At 32.8% G+C, this 16,899-nt stretch overlaps 1 protein-coding gene across 4 annotated transcripts; it reads left to right on the forward strand.

The window, feature by feature from the left end:
- Positions 1–3,346: 3,346 nt before the first annotated feature.
- Positions 3,347–16,791, forward strand: Pfk (ATP-dependent 6-phosphofructokinase). Of its 4 annotated transcripts, none has more exons than XM_088263386.1 (15): positions 3,347–3,483; positions 3,560–3,867; positions 5,458–5,662; positions 6,066–6,220; positions 7,037–7,145; positions 9,429–9,617; positions 9,794–9,937; positions 10,019–10,144; positions 10,240–10,403; positions 10,573–10,714; positions 11,133–11,315; positions 11,983–12,052; positions 13,609–13,833; positions 14,661–14,883; positions 15,775–16,791. In XM_088263386.1, the coding sequence occupies exons 2-15, from the start codon at positions 3,584–3,586 to the stop codon at positions 15,911–15,913; spliced, it is 2,358 nt and encodes a 785-aa protein (XP_088119512.1). In that variant the 5' UTR covers positions 3,347–3,483; positions 3,560–3,583; the 3' UTR covers positions 15,914–16,791. The 4 variants fall into 4 exon arrangements, with proteins under 4 accessions (XP_088119512.1, XP_088119511.1, XP_088119514.1 ...); XM_088263385.1 differs by lacking the exon at positions 7,037–7,145 and adding an exon at positions 8,551–8,659; XM_088263388.1 differs by lacking the exon at positions 7,037–7,145 and adding an exon at positions 7,802–7,910 and having other exon boundaries at positions 15,775–16,002.
- The last annotated feature ends 108 nt before the right edge of the window (positions 16,792–16,899 follow it).

A 16,899-nucleotide genomic window follows, 5' to 3' on the forward strand; every position in this document is an offset into this window, starting at 1 on the left:
CAACATCTTATTTACTGAACCCATTCTACAACTCATGAGACTGAAGGTGTATCACATCAGCACACAAACACAGTGTAACACAGAGCTATCCAACTTGTTGGTTAACTTAGCATTTCAAATAATATATTATAACTTTATACATTTTTAATACGCCTGTATAGTCAAGAGGAGAATCACTAAGCGCATAATAAATATATGTTTCGTTTTAAACAATTTTATGTTGTAATTATCAATAAATTATAATTTTATATTACAAATATTACATTTTCTTTAAACTCCTAACATTAGCTAGTTGGATAGCCCTGACTCGACTATAACCAGTCTCAACTTTTACTAGTCGTCTCCCGGAGCTGGCGAGGGTGTAGCCAGCTTGACTTCCCAAATCATCCGCTCAATCTACATGCAAGTATTCCTCGAGGTAATGGAGTTGGGCCAGCTTCAAACTCAAAAGGTTTAATCAGGTCCTGCATATTTTGAAAATAATATTACCGTCATAACTATATACTTTTACATAGTGCCACGCCCTCCTAAAGGTATCTTCCTGGATGTGACTTAGTATAATATTCAAATGAGCAACAAATCATGGGACTGATCTGCTTATTAATTACCACGTGTACTTTGAAAAAATATAGTTTCGCGAAGTAACATCGATCTGCGGAGCAGTACTGACATTCTATCTCTTTCATCGCACTTTGAAGAATCATTGAAATAAAAGCATTTTTATTTAGGAATGAGACTGTCATCATTCATACAATGTTTCAAAATCTTTAAGTATGATAGTTCAGATATAAAATATACAAAAAAATATTGTGCACTTTGCATTGTAAAAAAATATTTTAGAAAAAAAATGAGCTGATTGACATGTTAGAGACATAATGAATTTCATTGGAAATAACACATTGGGTTAATGCAGCGTTAGCTTGAGTATTGGTCATTTAAAGGTAAGGATCTGTCCTGCATTATACATTCTTAGTACACTAAGACCTCACTTTGCGTCGTAGATAAGTTCCAAAATATCGCGATGCAAATTGAAATTTACAAAATGAGAAATTACCTTCTAGAAAACTTAAATGATTCTCTGAATAATAATAAATAAAAAAAACGACGACGCACAGCGAAAATGAGTATTAATTCAGTAATGACGCAACTTTGAAAAAATGCAAAGCGAGGTCCGAGTAGAAGAGTTTTAAGCTGCATTACAGGTGATGCAAGTGGAGATACACTGGGTGATGGATTTTATTGTTATATGGGTAAGAAAAAAGGATGGTAAATAATCTGTAAGATAACAAAAATATGAGCAATAGTTAGGGTATTTTTGATTAGACCAACGGTATTCAAACTTTTTTCTTCGGGCAATACACATTTTTTAAAGCCACAAACATAAATTTTGAGATTTAAAAATTATAAACTAAAACAAAATAGAAGTACATATTGCTTATCAGTAGACTTCCACAACAAAATTATTTGTTTGGTACTTTTGTTTGTCATACAGTGAAACCTCTTATCTATCGTTCCTCAAATCATCGTTTTCCCGGATGTGACGTTTATTTCTTCTATCCCGACTTAATTTCATTCTAAACTAAACTGCATCGATCGTTTCTCTATCACCATTTACTGCATTTATCGTTCGAATTAAGCTGCATATTTGATTATTTAGTTTTACATTTTTTTTATTAATTTTTTTACATTATTTCCAATTTTCTTACATTCAACAGCAATGTATGGAATAGAAACTATCGAAAGCTTGTATAACCGATAGCAGGAGAGGTCGATATTGATTAAAAGGAGCCGCTGCCTGTACCTGCATTTACAGAAGCGTGCACACTCTTTGAAAGAAAACTTTCTACAACGCACACATTCAATAACTGATGCTGAAAAAAATACTATTTACAAAGCCGAAAATATACTATTGACTCACAAAAATAAAACAGTTAAAAAGCATTTTTAAAAATTCTATTCAGGTTTGTATTTTTTTTAAATTAATACATTTGCATCTGAAACGTGTATTCTTCATAGAATTTTAGCCTACGAATGGTTATGCAGATTGGGAGGACGGTATCTCTACTCGGTCGTATCTATTTGCGTATTGACCTCTTAATCCCGAATTCATAGTTTATTTTAATAGGTCCCTTGAAAAACGATAGTTAGAGGTTTCACTGTATTTTTTTAGGAACAAATTTAGCATGTGCAATAGCAACACTTAAGGTGGGGACTGACCGGAGTCATTTTGTCATAACGTAATAAGTTACGATGCGGGCATTCGTATAATCAGTACAGCGTTCCGAGTGCTCCATCCGAAGTTGGATGCTCGCCGCGAACGACATTACATTACGATGAAATGCTTCGGTCAGTCCCCACCTTTCTCATCTGATGCCACATCAGATGAGAAAGGTGGGGACTGATCAGTATTCTATCCTCTTTGGGTGTTACTATTTGTGCATCAAAGTTGAAACGAATGTACGGAATTTTGAATTCCAGATTTTTTTTAAATCATGCTGATAATAAATATGTTTAGGGCTGAACATAAAAGCTCAGCTGTCTTACCGCGAGGTTTGTATACAAGGATATATTTGTTAGGTATCACGGCTGGGTTAAATTAATCAGTGGCAGTGTATTAAGATGCAGAGGTTCTGCTACAAGTGTAAAGAAAAAACTCCTGATCCTCATGTGCAGCTGATGGCGCATGGAGCATTGCATTGAATGGGGCAGTGTTATCTTGATTGTTAATCATATGAATGCGAGATGGTTCACATCTTTGAGTAAATGGTAAGATTTAGTCAATGGGCATGGAATATAAAATTAAAATGAAAGGTAGTTGCACTTATATATTTCAATTGATGTCTGTTATTTAGTCTGTCTGTACTGTTGTGCGGTAAAAAGGGGTATGTATAGATATTTGACCACAAGCATAATTAAATATAAAAGTTGATAATATTCATAGGTATTTAAACAGCATCGCCATCAATTCATAATATTGTTTAGTATTACGTAGAAAAAGTGCCTATTCGCTGTATACTCTACTTATAAACCCCGAATCAAAATAAAATAAAACTAATACAATATTTGAAATCACGGTTGATAATAAGTTTTTGATGGGTATAACAGAGCTTTAGAAGTAGACATGTATGTATGCTCCTTATAGACCTCTAATCGATAAGTGTTGTGGATTATCGATTTTAGTTATTAGGAAGTAAGAGAACTGAAAAAATACAGAGGGGATAAAAGCACAAAAATGTTTTCGAAATAATTTTTTTTCATGAGTAGGTACGTTATTAGTAGTTTTTTAGCGTCGCAGGGCTATGAATAATATAGTCGCTCGTACATTTATCTGTCAAATTTGCCCTTCAAAGCATGGAGGTCACCTTGGCAAGATCACCTTGTACCTAGACCTGTCAAATACGAGCCCCGATTGAGTTTAATTAAGTTCAATTTTGGGAGCCGGATCGGAAACGTATTTCTACAAGGAATTGAAATAAACCAAAGGTATTTAATGCAATAGTTTTATTAGACGACTCTAAAGCTTCTCAGAATATGTTGACTGATTGTAAATACTTTGTAGGTTTGTTTAAACAATTCTTCCGAAATGGATAACCCTGATACCCAGAAATTCATAGAACGCGGGGCCCATAAGGGGAAGGGTCTCGCCGTGTTTACCAGCGGAGGTGACTCTCAGGGTATGAATGCCGCTGTGAGGGCTGTAGTACGCATGGGAATATACTTGGGCTGCAAAGTGTACTTTATCAGGGAAGGTTACCAAGGGATGGTGGATGGAGGTGCCAACATTGAAGAAGCCAATTGGTCGTCTGTGAGCTCCATCATTCACAGGGGAGGGACCGTCATCGGATCTGCCCGTTGTGCGGAATTTAGGTTTGTGACCATTAATGAATGAAAAGCAAAATTATATTTATCCAATTTGTTTCAGTAAATTTATACTGTGCAGGTTTACTGAAAAAAACACAGGATTTTTTAGAAACAATTTTTTGAAGGTGCGGGAGAATTTTTAATTTGCTAGTTAAAATAAATTTTTCTCTTTTGGGCTACTTAGCCCAGTGAATAGAGCTCTTAACTTTGCATCAAAAGAATGTATGTTCAAATCCAGTTTTTTCTTTGATGTTCTGAATTATTTTTGTAATTTTTCCTCTCAATTCTAATTATTAATGCTCAATTTTCCTTAAAAATTATCAGCATGAAACTAATAAATGTTTTCAGCTGTAACATCACTTGAAGATTTTTTAAGCCGTTAATATCAATTACATTTTTAATGATGCAAAATGGATGAAACTCATGTAGCAATCTCATATTATAAACGTAATTAATTTTTATAAGTAAATAAGATAAAAATAACTGTAAATTTATAAAACGTAAATTTTATGGTAATTTTTTATACATTTGTTTTCATCTTATTATGATTATTGGTAGTTTCGTCTCATTTGCTAGGTTAGTAAAGGTCAGTCTTTTGTCCACTACTTTAATGAAGAGGTTAAATAAATGTAATAAACGTTTCATTCAATTGAGTGCCTTGATGTGAACACATAGCACCACTTCGTACATATTTATTGAGTCCTGTCACCATATGAAATAAAAATTACGATATCATAGATATCACAGAGCCAGAAGTATTTTTATTTACTGAAATTCAAACTAACTTCTTATCACATTGTTGTCTTTTAGTCCCATGGTTAGACGACAAGTAAGTATAAGTTGACATTACGAAAAAAATCATCATGGTTTTGAGTTTTGGAATTTTTTTTTATCAATATTATAATAGAATATGAGAAATAAATGCACAAAATTTGCTAAGTTCTTAACCATTTAATTGAGAGGATGTCAAAATTATATGGTTATGTTTATAAACTTGATTATTTTTTGTAGTTTGCACACAATGTATGAAAGATTAAAAATGACGGTAGATATGGTTGTTGAATTGCGGGCAGAATTGTGAATGTTTCACAATGCATTAAGTAATCACTCAAATCAGCCCATGATGGGTTGTAGGTTTTATAAATGCCCATGTCTCCATTTATCCTTAAAAAGGAAGTTGTGGTGTCATTTAAAGATGATGATAAAGCGTCTTTTACATACTGTTAGTAGAGATCGGGAGACGCTTATAAGCGTTCTATTTGCTTACTTTTGGTAGAGCACGTGAGAAGTCAAAACACATTGTACAGATCAGAATTGGGTTTGTGGTTATTTGTGATTAGTATACTGAGAGTCGGACGGCAGACTGTCTTAGCATAATTAGGGTCGAGGTTGATGAAAAAACCGCCCCGACAACAATGTGTTAATACTCTAACTTTAGACAGAGAATGGTGAAAACTGCTGCATAGCTGAGAGCCAGCTCTTAAATTAAATATGTGATATGTAATGCTTGCTTGTACTGATATTAATTGTCATTTCACTTTATTTTCAAATTAAGGATCTGTTTTTAAAGCAAATAATGTGGATTTCTTAATTCAGGGAGCGACCTGGTCGCCTACAGGCTGCCTACAACCTCGTTTCTCGTGGGATTTCCAACTTGGTAGTGATTGGGGGTGATGGATCCCTTACTGGAGCTGACCTGTTTAGGCAGGAATGGAACAGCTTATTGGATGAGCTGTTTAAGAACAACAAGATTACACAGGATCAATATGACAAGTGCAAGTACTTGCATATTGCCGGAATGGTACGCACGCTCATTCAAATTATATATTTTTAATATACAATTACTAATTTTTAAGTGACTTGACAGCTAAATTTGGATTTATGGAGCACAACTTATCATATTTCTACTTATATATTCAAAACATATCTCTTTAATTGCCTTCGTATGTAAGAGCAAGAGAAATTTTAATTAAATAAAACTAAATACGTTTTACATATGGGGTGTTATCTCTTAAGAGGAACATCAAATTTAGTCTAGTCTACATATAAACAAACTATTAAAACATTTCATACTTTTCTTCTGTAAAATTTGGTAATCGAAAACTAGCCATTAATCAGTTATCATGAAATTCAAATTCAAATTATCGCTAATTCAGTATATGTTTTGTATGACTTTAAATGTTATTTTAATTTTCCTTGCGTAGGTTGGATCCATTGACAATGATTTTTGCGGCACAGACATGACCATCGGAACTGATTCTGCTCTCCATAGGATCATAGAAGCGATTGATGCTATAGTCAGTACTGCATATTCACATCAAAGGACTTTCATTATGGAGGTTATGGGAAGACATTGCGGGTGAGATATTGTTTTTGTATTACTTCCATATAAAGGATATGTAATAACATTTGAAATATCTATAGTATGTAAATGAATTTTTCTTCTTTCTTGAAATTATTGTTATTTAAAGCCTTTTTAACACAATTTATTTTTGTAAAATAAGATTTGTTAAATATAATAATATTAACATGTCAATTAAATGCATTAATGTTAGTTACAGCATACTCTCTGATTTTCCAAGATGGATGGTAAATCATTTTGCAGATAATCAATTTCATAGTTAATACAAGGATATTGAAAAATGTAAAAAATTACGATTATTTGATTCATTTTCGCCAAAAAAAAACAGATTGAAACCTTTCCCCAAAGGACATGACAATAATTAAATCAAATTGAAAACAAAATATCCTACTTGATCTACTGTCCTGTTGATTTGATCTCGGTAAATCAAGAGTCTAGTGTGTTATACGTCATTACAAAATTACAGTTGTTTGGAGAATAAATATAAAATGGCGATAAAAGAAATTCTTATATTCAGTGAGTTAAAAAGAAAACAAGCTTTTTAACTCATTTATTTCAAAGTTCTTTTAGATGATAGTTGTTGTATATTTCTGGGTTGCCATTCAAATTTTTGTTTTTGTTTTGGACCATATTATAGACTACAGATACAATTCATCGGCCCAGATGATGGATGCTCTAATGCAATCCAAAACTGCATCACAATGTTAGCAATATTCGTTGCCCAGAAAAACAGTAACAATTTTAATCATAGAAATTTACTTAACTCTTTTGTTGTATCACCTCTAAAAATAAAGGATAATTCCCATTCGCCAGGTACCTAGCTCTCGTGACTGCACTTTCTTCAGAAGCTGACTTTGTATTTGTCCCAGAATCTCCGCCTCCCGTAGATTGGCCGGTTAAACTTTGCGATAAACTATTACAGGCAAGGAACTATAGCGGTTTTTAGTATTACGTATTGGGTTACTTTATACATTATAGCTCGTCCTTTTTATTTAACCTCCTTGTTTTTCCTGTTATTATGTCAAACAATATGATATTTTAGAAGACCTTATTTTTCTTCATGCTTGTGGTTTACTTTTACGAAGATTTTTTTTGTATTCAGTATTTGAAAAATAAGAACTGTCATGCAGTTTCATTATTCCATTATGTGTTTACATGCATTTGTGATTAAAGTGATTGTTTAGAACACTGTAGAATACCAACTAAATTACTTTTATTTATCGACCAATAAAATAAACTCTTATGAATGTGTTATATGACAATGTGTTATGTATATGGTTAAGTGCACGCTTTATTAATTTAGTTTTAAAAAAAAAGTATGAACCATCGGTCCTAAATCACAACTAATAATAGTAATAGTATGCTATGTATAATGACACACTGATAAGAGTTTCAACGTTTTATTAATTGTATTGAAACATTTTCATATTTTGCCTTTTGTTTTACCGGCACTAGATTTAATAAAAAGTGATTCGTTTTTATTATTTAATACAAGGTCAATCAAATAACAGTATTTAGTTGGCAGTTAGATATTAGAATGTGTGGAATAATGTCACGGCATGATGTTGTGTGCGTCAGATTTCTGGCAGTATCGGCCGCTCTGTGCTCCGAAGCTGACTTCCTTTTCATTCCCGAGGAGCCTGCAGAGGACAACTGGCCCGACTTGCTATGTGCCAGGATCTCGCAGGCAAGACACATCCTAATATTGGAGGGGATGGGTTGCAGATATTGTTTGTCCATATTTATATTATCATATGAATAGCTTCTCCCTATTGGTTCATATTTGAATTCAAATAGTCTTTGTCTATTTTTCATAAATGATAAAAAGGTATCTTGTGTTGTCATTTCAAAACAAAAAAAATGATATTGTAAATTGTACACCACTCAGACTAAAACTGTATAATATTAGCCATATTATATATGTATGTATTTATTTCAGCTTATATTTATTTATTTATTATTATGATATTTATAATACAAATAACAAAAACATTTCATAGTACAATTTTGTAATTCTGCTGGGTTGCAAATGGCATGATAATTATCGGTTGGTATGCAGGTGGAAATACTAATAATATATTACTTATATTAGAATTTAATTTAGTGATACGTTATTAAAACTTCATGGAGAACATATGGAATTATGGTGCTTATTATTATGTCCGAAAACTGAACAAAATTACTAAGTTGGTGGGGGCAGTGCTGAAATCGTCTTGATCAGAGAATGAAATTTACTTTCAATGGAAATTGGATTTTTCATTGTTGATACTTATTGGCTTTTCAATTTGGGGGTTATGAGTATTTGATGTGATAGTGGGTTTTTGCAGCTATCTGGCTGTAGTGGCTGCATTGGCAAGTGAAGCTGATTATGTTTTCATTCCGGAAGATCCGGCACCTCAAAACTGGGAAGAAAAACTTTGCAAAAAACTTCTCCAGGTAGGCATTTGTAACAATGTCTGCTGACGATAACGGCTACTTCTCATAAATCATTCATCGTTTGCCTCTCGTAATCTATCGGCTTCGCTTGTATTTCTTCTTTTTGAATCTGCACTTCTATTTCTATTATTGCCAAATATCTGGAGTGAATGATATGTATGCATTGTCATATTTTCAATTGTTACGCTTTTAAAATTCAGAAATGTGAAATTTATTTATTCATTGCAGTTGTGTGGTAATTTTACTTGTTTGAACAACTTTAATTTTGCATGTTATTATTTGTTTGTAGTTATACGTTTGTACAAATGTTTTATTTTAGTGGAAGTAGATTGCTGGCAGTGGGTGAAATCACAAATATGGATCTTATTTTACACCACTTTGCTTTAAGAAAGTAGGTATCAAATTATGCACTCTGAGAAAAAGGTACTCCATCTTAAAACCAAAGAGCCTTTATAAACATTGTAACAGTTTTTGTTAAAAAAATACTTCAATTGTGGCAGCACTCTAAAATTCAATCATTCATATTTTAATCACTAATTGGACTAAAAAGTAGTTTTTTTACTAATTGATTTTAACTTTAATTTCTTATGTTCTTTATGTGCATAAATATATTTCTTCATCATCTTAATTATTGGCATTAAACTCTGTACACATTATTGTTAGTATTGAGGATGTTCAAATATTTAAATTGGATGCAATTGAATTAGTTGTTAATGAAAAATAATTGGTTTACGTAAATATAAAATTCTAATGGTATGTATTTGTTTAGGAGCGTGCTGCCGGTCAGAGGTTGAACATTATAATAGTGTCGGAGGGAGCCATCGACCGAGAGGGCAATCCCATCACAGCGGAGGCTGTCAAGAATGTGGTAGTAGCCAAGCTCAACCAGGACACACGTATCACTGTACTGGGACACGTACAGAGGGGAGGCTCTCCATCTGCATTTGACAGACTGCTGGTAAGTTAACTATATTTTAACATGTTCAAATCGTTGTACACAGTTGATGAATTTAACCCTACAAGGGATTGTCATCAAGAGGTGTCTAAACTCGCATGCGATATGGTTGGGTATCACATGTACAAGTTTGTATATATTTGTTGCCATATGCTCTTAAATTTTTGTCCTGTTTTTAGGGTTGTCGTATGGGTGCTGAAGCAGTAATGGCTTTGATGGAGGCCACTCCCGATACCAAGCCGTGCGTAGTCAGTCTGGATGGAAACCAGGCCGTGCGACTACCGCTCATGGAGTGTGTGCGACGTACTAAGGCAGTGGCACAGGTAAATATCGCAAATTCTCCACGTTTAACAACAAAATACACGTGATGTGATCCTGAGAAAATTTTTCTTTTTTCTTTGAAGGCCATGGCAGATAAGAACTGGGACCTGGCTGTTCAACTGAGGGGACGTAGCTTCGTGCGTAACTTGGAAACATACAAGATGTTGACGCGTTTGAAGCCTCCCAAACCTCTCCCCAACAAGGGAAATGTAAGTAGAAATTTATTAAAGATCTTATCGAATTTAGTTAGGAAATTCATCTCTGCTGTTGCTAGCAGTTTTTATTTTTATTTTTGATGTTTCAGATTAGCTACAATTTGGCTGTGATTCATATTGGAGCTCCAGCATGTGGAATGAATGCTGCTGTGAGGTCATTTGTCCGTAATAGTATTTACCGTGGTGATGTGGTATATGCTATACATGATGGTATTGAAGGACTTATTGCAGGAAACATTAAACATCTCGATTGGTAAGATATATACAGTTAAATTTGTACCTTGAATTATTTTAAAGTGTTTTTAAACAATATACGTTTATGTATATATTATTTAATGCATGTGCCTGAAATGGATGGTTAAAAAAGATATTGAAATACTAATGACAAGTGGATTTGGCTAAGATAAGTTTGAAAATTGTAGGTCTGGTGTGACAGGGTGGGTAGGACAAGGAGGAGCCTTTCTGGGCACAAAGCGTACACTTCCTGGCAACAAGCTTCCGGAAATTGCTGCTCGTTTGAAGGAGTTTAACATCAATGGATTGTTGATCATCGGTGGATTTGAGGTTTGAGAGTTTTGTGTTAACAAATTCATAAAATAGAGTAATTAATATTCATACATATTTATTTAAGGAATAATGTTATATTTTGATATTGGATACGGTCTTCAACAAGGAATTTCCTTTCAACTTTGGTAATATTTTTAGCATACTACATATTATTTCTTTTAATAATTTTTTGTTTTGTTTTCACTTTTTAATTTTTTCATTGTATTTATTATAATGTATATGGCTATTTTACAGGCTTGCACACTTCGCCTCAAGGTTTAAATTCAGATAAAATTAAATATATAAATATATTCTTACTCTTCATCGTCTTGCTCAATGCTAAATCATCTGGGATGTTAGGAACTTTTTGCACATTATCACCTCCATTTCTCCCGCTCTTGGACCAATTATAGCCGCCATTGTTTGTTGGTTGCAGGGTTATCAAGCAGGACAGCAGCTGTACGAAGCGAGGAATAAGTACCCTGAATTCTGTATCCCAATTGTTATGATACCCTCAACAATCAGTAACAATATTCCTGGTACAGAGTTCTCACTGGGAGCCGATACTGCTCTTAACGAAATCAGTGAAATCTGTGACAGGATCAGGCAGTCTGCTCAGGTAACAACATTTCGGAGTTACTATCATCATATTATTGGTGCTTTGGGGATCAAATTTTAATATTAAAATCATAACTTAGTACCGTGAAGCAATTATATTTAAATTTTGCATGACAAAAAAATTATATTTGTTTTATTAATGGTGATAAATATATTATGATACCTAAAAGCCTGACCCAAAACTATTTTTAAAACATTTTTAAATTATGTATTTATTATTTCTGTGCAAGATAAATAATTTACTAACATTAAAATATTTATTTGGTGCGAAAATTGGTGTGGTATTACATATAACTACATAAATATATTTCAAAAAGAAAAATAAATTATAAAAGATGTTTATTATTAAGTATATACCTACCTATAAATCCATGAAGGTGCTTCACAAACTATTAAGTTTAATAGAGATAGTAAAATAAATTTTTTAAACTGTAGTAATAATCTATAGAGGTGTAAAGTACGTATGTTTTTTTAAAAACAAAAATCACGCAATATGTTGTTACTACATTTATTAAATATAAGTTTTCACAGCAAATGTATATGTAATACGTAAAACACATTTTTTTCTTGGGGTTATTTCAGTTTTTATTTCTTTTTATGCGCATATATATTTGATCTAATTTTAATCTGATGGATGTAAAAAAAACATGAATATTTATTTTTCTTAGGGCACAAAACGCCGTGTATTTATCATTGAAACTATGGGTGGCTTCTGTGGTTATTTGGCTACTGTGGCTGGTAAGCTATTTTAAATATATTTTTTAGAATTCTGATTTGATAATTGAATTAATAATTGAACATTGAACACAAATAATTAATAATTAAAAAGAATTTGTTTCTTAATTTTATTATTGTATTGCGTAAACATTCTGCTTCATGGTTGAAAACTTTTTCAAACTGAATATATGATTCAGAATCAATAAAGTACTAGCAGATGACAGTCAGCTATCTCCTCTTTTTATACATAACATACTAGTCTTCATTCCATTCCGAAAAATTCTTCGTAAAAACAATTACCAAATGGAGTGTGTTCAAATTTTGAAATAAGTTCTCATCAATTATAATCTCAAATGTATCATTAAGATATCAACCCTTTTTTACTTGTACTTAATCTGACTGCGAGCAGTTTTGAATTTTGAATATACAATTAAAATCAGTCAAAAGATCACAAGGTCACTGCATAACACAGAGATCACAAAAACTCTCGAATCATTACTATGTGGGTGCATTTCACACATAGAATAGGAAACAACATAATATTTTAAAACAATAATATGAATTTAGTTGTGGACTCATGTGGAATTATACATGACTTTTTTTAGTATGCTTGGATATATTTTGTTTCATCATCTGTTACAGCCATACTAATATAAAAGCTCTTTATTTGTATTGAATTTCACTTCAGTTTATTCATAACTCGAGTTGTATCAATGAACAGCTGTGTTAAAAAGGTTTCTTGTTTGTTTTTGATTTGGTGGGCTTATTACTAAACAAAATAATAATTTTCATCCAATGAAACATGTCAATGAAAAAGAGATACATATTGTGTTATTCTCTCATGGATATTGTAAATTTTGTGTGAAATATTTAATGCAAAGCTTTTGTATGTATTATTTTGTTTAACTTGCTTATCTGCTTATCATGGGATGATGAAATAAGGAAAGTAAAATAATAAACTGAATACAAATAATGTGCATGACAATTTGCAATATATTTAATGCATAACTTTTTTATAATGCACGGTTTTTGACTACATATTATTAAGTATATGATGGTTATTCCAAGTTGATCTGTTAACAACATTTTGAGTGTGTCGAAATACTTGTTCACAAATCCGGATTACCTCCAATTAGGAGTTATTTTTTACATTATCTGTTAAGTCTAGTCCTTACTGTGTTGCACCATGGACGCTCATACAATTCTAATTTATACGAGACACTTGATTCTAAAGAAGTGAATTAGGATAGTGTAGATATTTACAGAGAGTGATTACTGTATCCACTCTGTACCATCTCGGCTGTCCAAACTCAAAACACAGTAAGGAACATTTTTTTTGTAGTACGTTTTTTTTTGCATTTTTGGACTAAGTAGATTCTATATAGTCCAAAAATCCAAAAAAACGTACTACAAAAAAATATCCCTTACTGTGTTTTAAGTTTGGACAGCTGATCTATCATTCTGCTCTTGATTGAACATCCATATTATTTTAATTTTCAATGTATTTTTTTAATATATTTGTTTTTATATATCCTAAATTTACATAACATTCTGAGTTTATCAAATAAAATTTGCAGGGCTCGCGGGAGGAGCTGATGCTGCATACATTTATGAGGAGAAGATATCCATCAAGGATTTGCAGCAAGACGTGTACCACATGGCGGCCAAAATGGCTGAAGGCGTTCAGAGAGGACTGATATTGAGGAATGAGAAGGCTTCCGACAATTACAACACCGACTTTATTTACCGTCTGTACTCGGAAGAGGGCAAGGGCTTGTTCTCAGCAAGAATGAATGTATTGGGTGAGTAATAAATTAAATGACAAACAACTTGATGATTTTAAACCTAATTCACATAATTTTATAAATAAAAAAGAAAAATCGTTACAGCTAATTGATTAGTTTATATCATTTAATCACAAAGTAATATAAACAGTCTCATAACTTAATTGTTGAATTACTAAATCCTTGTCATGGTACTGGCTTTTAGATTCTATTATTTTTGCTATGTAAACCTTCCTTCTTGATTATAGAGCACCTATTCGTACATAAAAAGGACTCAGTTAGTACCAGGCTGAAGTGGGGAATTATTTAAGGAGTATTGCGACATATTTTTACACATATTACTTTTACCTTTTTACTAGCAGAAAACCTATACTGATTGAACTATCAGAAATCATACACAATTCTAGATATAGAAGGGCCATTATGTTATCCCTGTTAGTTCTAGGTCGCCAAATGATAAATATAAATATTGTAAATATTTAAAATGGAAAATAAAATTATCAACTAGATATGTCATCATGAAGGGTACACATATTGAGTCTTTGTAAGGTATGCTAAAAAAAGATGAAAACGTCCTCAAATTATCATACCAAGGCTAAAAAAAAAACTGTACCTCATTTAGCGTATAACACATAAATAGTTTAAACACTTTTATCTAAAACTAACTAACTAACCTATTGATAGTATTTGACATACCTGATTGTGCCAAGTTTTCTTCGGTCTTCCTCTGCTTCTTTTTCCAACTACATTCGCCTCATAAATTTGTTTAGCCATTCTTTCCTCTCTCATACGTTCCACATGTCCAAACCATCTCAACACACTTATCTCATGTTGTTTTATATCAGGTCACATGCAGCAAGGTGGATCGCCCACTCCATTTGATCGCAACATGGGCACCAAGATGGCAGCCAAGTGCGTTCAGTGGCTGACCCAAACTCTGGAGAGGTGCACTGATGAGAATGGTAAAATAAATGCAGTTGCTCCCGATACCGCCTGCCTGTTGGGAGTCGTTCGTCGCCAGTACAATTTTACACCCATCGAGGAACTGAAGTCGCAGACCAACTTTGAGTGAGTATATAAACCAAACTATCAATTTATGGACATTTATTATTTACACTTATATATATTATTTGCACCTATACACATTTGATTCTTCGTTTTGTGGCTACATCTATTCCATTCCCTTACTTAGGTTTGAATTAGGTTTTTTTCATGTTAATTTAGTTGGGTACTCATTTTCTAAAATTCAAAAAAAAGATCAGCTTTTGTGACACTATTTTTTTCTATCTTTCTATTTCATACAATTTAACAATGAAATATATAATATCAGCCAGGATTCTTGAAAAAGTTATGTAGTACTTAATAAATTTGGTTTAAAAAATAAGCATATAATAAACACAATTAAGCAAGTAATTATTTTGATGCCATATGTATATGCATACATATCAAACGGTCTGGCCTGAAATATGATTGGAAAAGAAGTAAAAAAAAAGTCAAAAGAGAAGCTGTAAACAAAGTTGGAAGTATCTCCGTATAATATGCAGTTAGTCTCTGGGCTAAACTTTGTATTTGATTAACATTAACAAAGGTAGTGGGAGAACACCATATATTCTTCTCTGTCTTATTCCTCATTGCTGAGGGTTGTGACCCTTGCAGAAGCAATTACTCTTCCCCAGTTATCCCTTGACGCTGCATGTAGCGCTCCAACCACTGAGGTGCCTGCTGCTGCCTTAATTTGATTGGTCCATCGTGTGGGGGATATTCCTCTCCCTCTCTTTCCCTCCAGGCTACCGATCACAACTAGTCGTTCCAGGCTATCCTCGTTGCCACGAGCAACGTGTTCATAGAACTAGAGAATCCGTCGGGTACAGACATTGGTCAGAGTCAAGCCACACCATATATGTACATATATTATGTAAATTTTATTTTACGGTATCCTAATTGTATGGTATATTCTAGCCAACGTATCCCGAAACAGCAATGGTGGTTGAAGTTGCGTCCCCTGTTGCGTATTCTGGCCAAACATGACTCCACTTACGAAGAGGAGGGAATGTACATGACCGTGGAACAAGGAGATGAATGCGGAGAATCCGTTTAAACTAAATTAAAACTAGTAAATCATTATGTATTGATTGAAATTTAATAATGTTGTATTGTAAATTATAGCATTTTATTGCAAAGCAGAAATAGTATTATGCTGTATATTCACTACGTTGGTGGCCATGTAATGCTCCGCAATTGCTACTGGTGGAGACATTAGCGCGTTACGAGTTTACACTCTGTCGGCAGAGATTGGTTTTATCAGATCCGACGGTGAACAACAGATTCACATGGTGGATTGAGCATTTTTGCCGTTGTTGCATATACATTATGTCCATTGGAGAAGTGACAGATGAGCAAAGCGCTACATATTCGCTTTCGTAGTGGATACGCAGCTTTAGGTTTAACATTGTTTGATTATTTTCACTACCGTCAGTATTTTCTCAAACCACGTTAATAGTAAATATTGTATACCACATTATATATCGCATTATACAATTTTATATATCACAATACGCTTGAATTGATGAATCAAACATTGCGTATTCTTTTACATACTGAATCATGACAAAACTTTTCTGTATTTAAAAAAACTAGTCCCTCGATGTATCAAATTGTGAAACAATTTTATTTTCATATTAATTTACTACTAGCTTAGGAATAATACATACTTCAAATTTTTTATACATACTTACGTAGAAAATATTTTTTTTGCGCTTATCTAAGATGAAATGGGAATTATTTTAACCACCTACCTCAAACGGCGCATTACAACTCTGACACTTTAGAAAGTTTTGCACAAATATATTTTACTATACATATTATGTGAACAAAATGAGATTATTATTTGTTATCATAGATAACAATAATGGTTAAAATATCAGTTTTATCCACAAGAAAAAATATTGTTTACATGTTATTGAAGTCATACAAAAATTTATTTTTAGATTCACAAAACGTGTAACGTTTTGGTACTTTATGGAATTTATTTTTATAATTTAATATAAAAGGTGGCAGAATATTAATTGTGAATATCAATGGAAT

Source organism: Brachycentrus maculatus, unplaced genomic scaffold (assembly GCF_059751285.1).
Source record: "Brachycentrus maculatus isolate JH-2025_06_01 unplaced genomic scaffold, ASM5975128v1 h1tg000199l, whole genome shotgun sequence".
NCBI lineage: Eukaryota > Metazoa > Arthropoda > Insecta > Trichoptera > Brachycentridae > Brachycentrus > Brachycentrus maculatus.

Excerpts from the sequence above, each read along its gene's own strand:
- Pfk (XM_088263386.1), top strand. The coding sequence starts at position 3,584 with ATGGATAACCCTGATACCCAGAAATTCATAGAACGCGGGGCCCATAAG. Across the intron at positions 3,868-5,457 it reads GCCCGTTGTGCGGAATTTAG|GGAGCGACCTGGTCGCCTAC; the intron begins GTTTGTGACCAT and ends TTCTTAATTCAG. Across the intron at positions 10,404-10,572 it reads AACATTAAACATCTCGATTG|GTCTGGTGTGACAGGGTGGG; the intron begins GTAAGATATATA and ends TGAAAATTGTAG.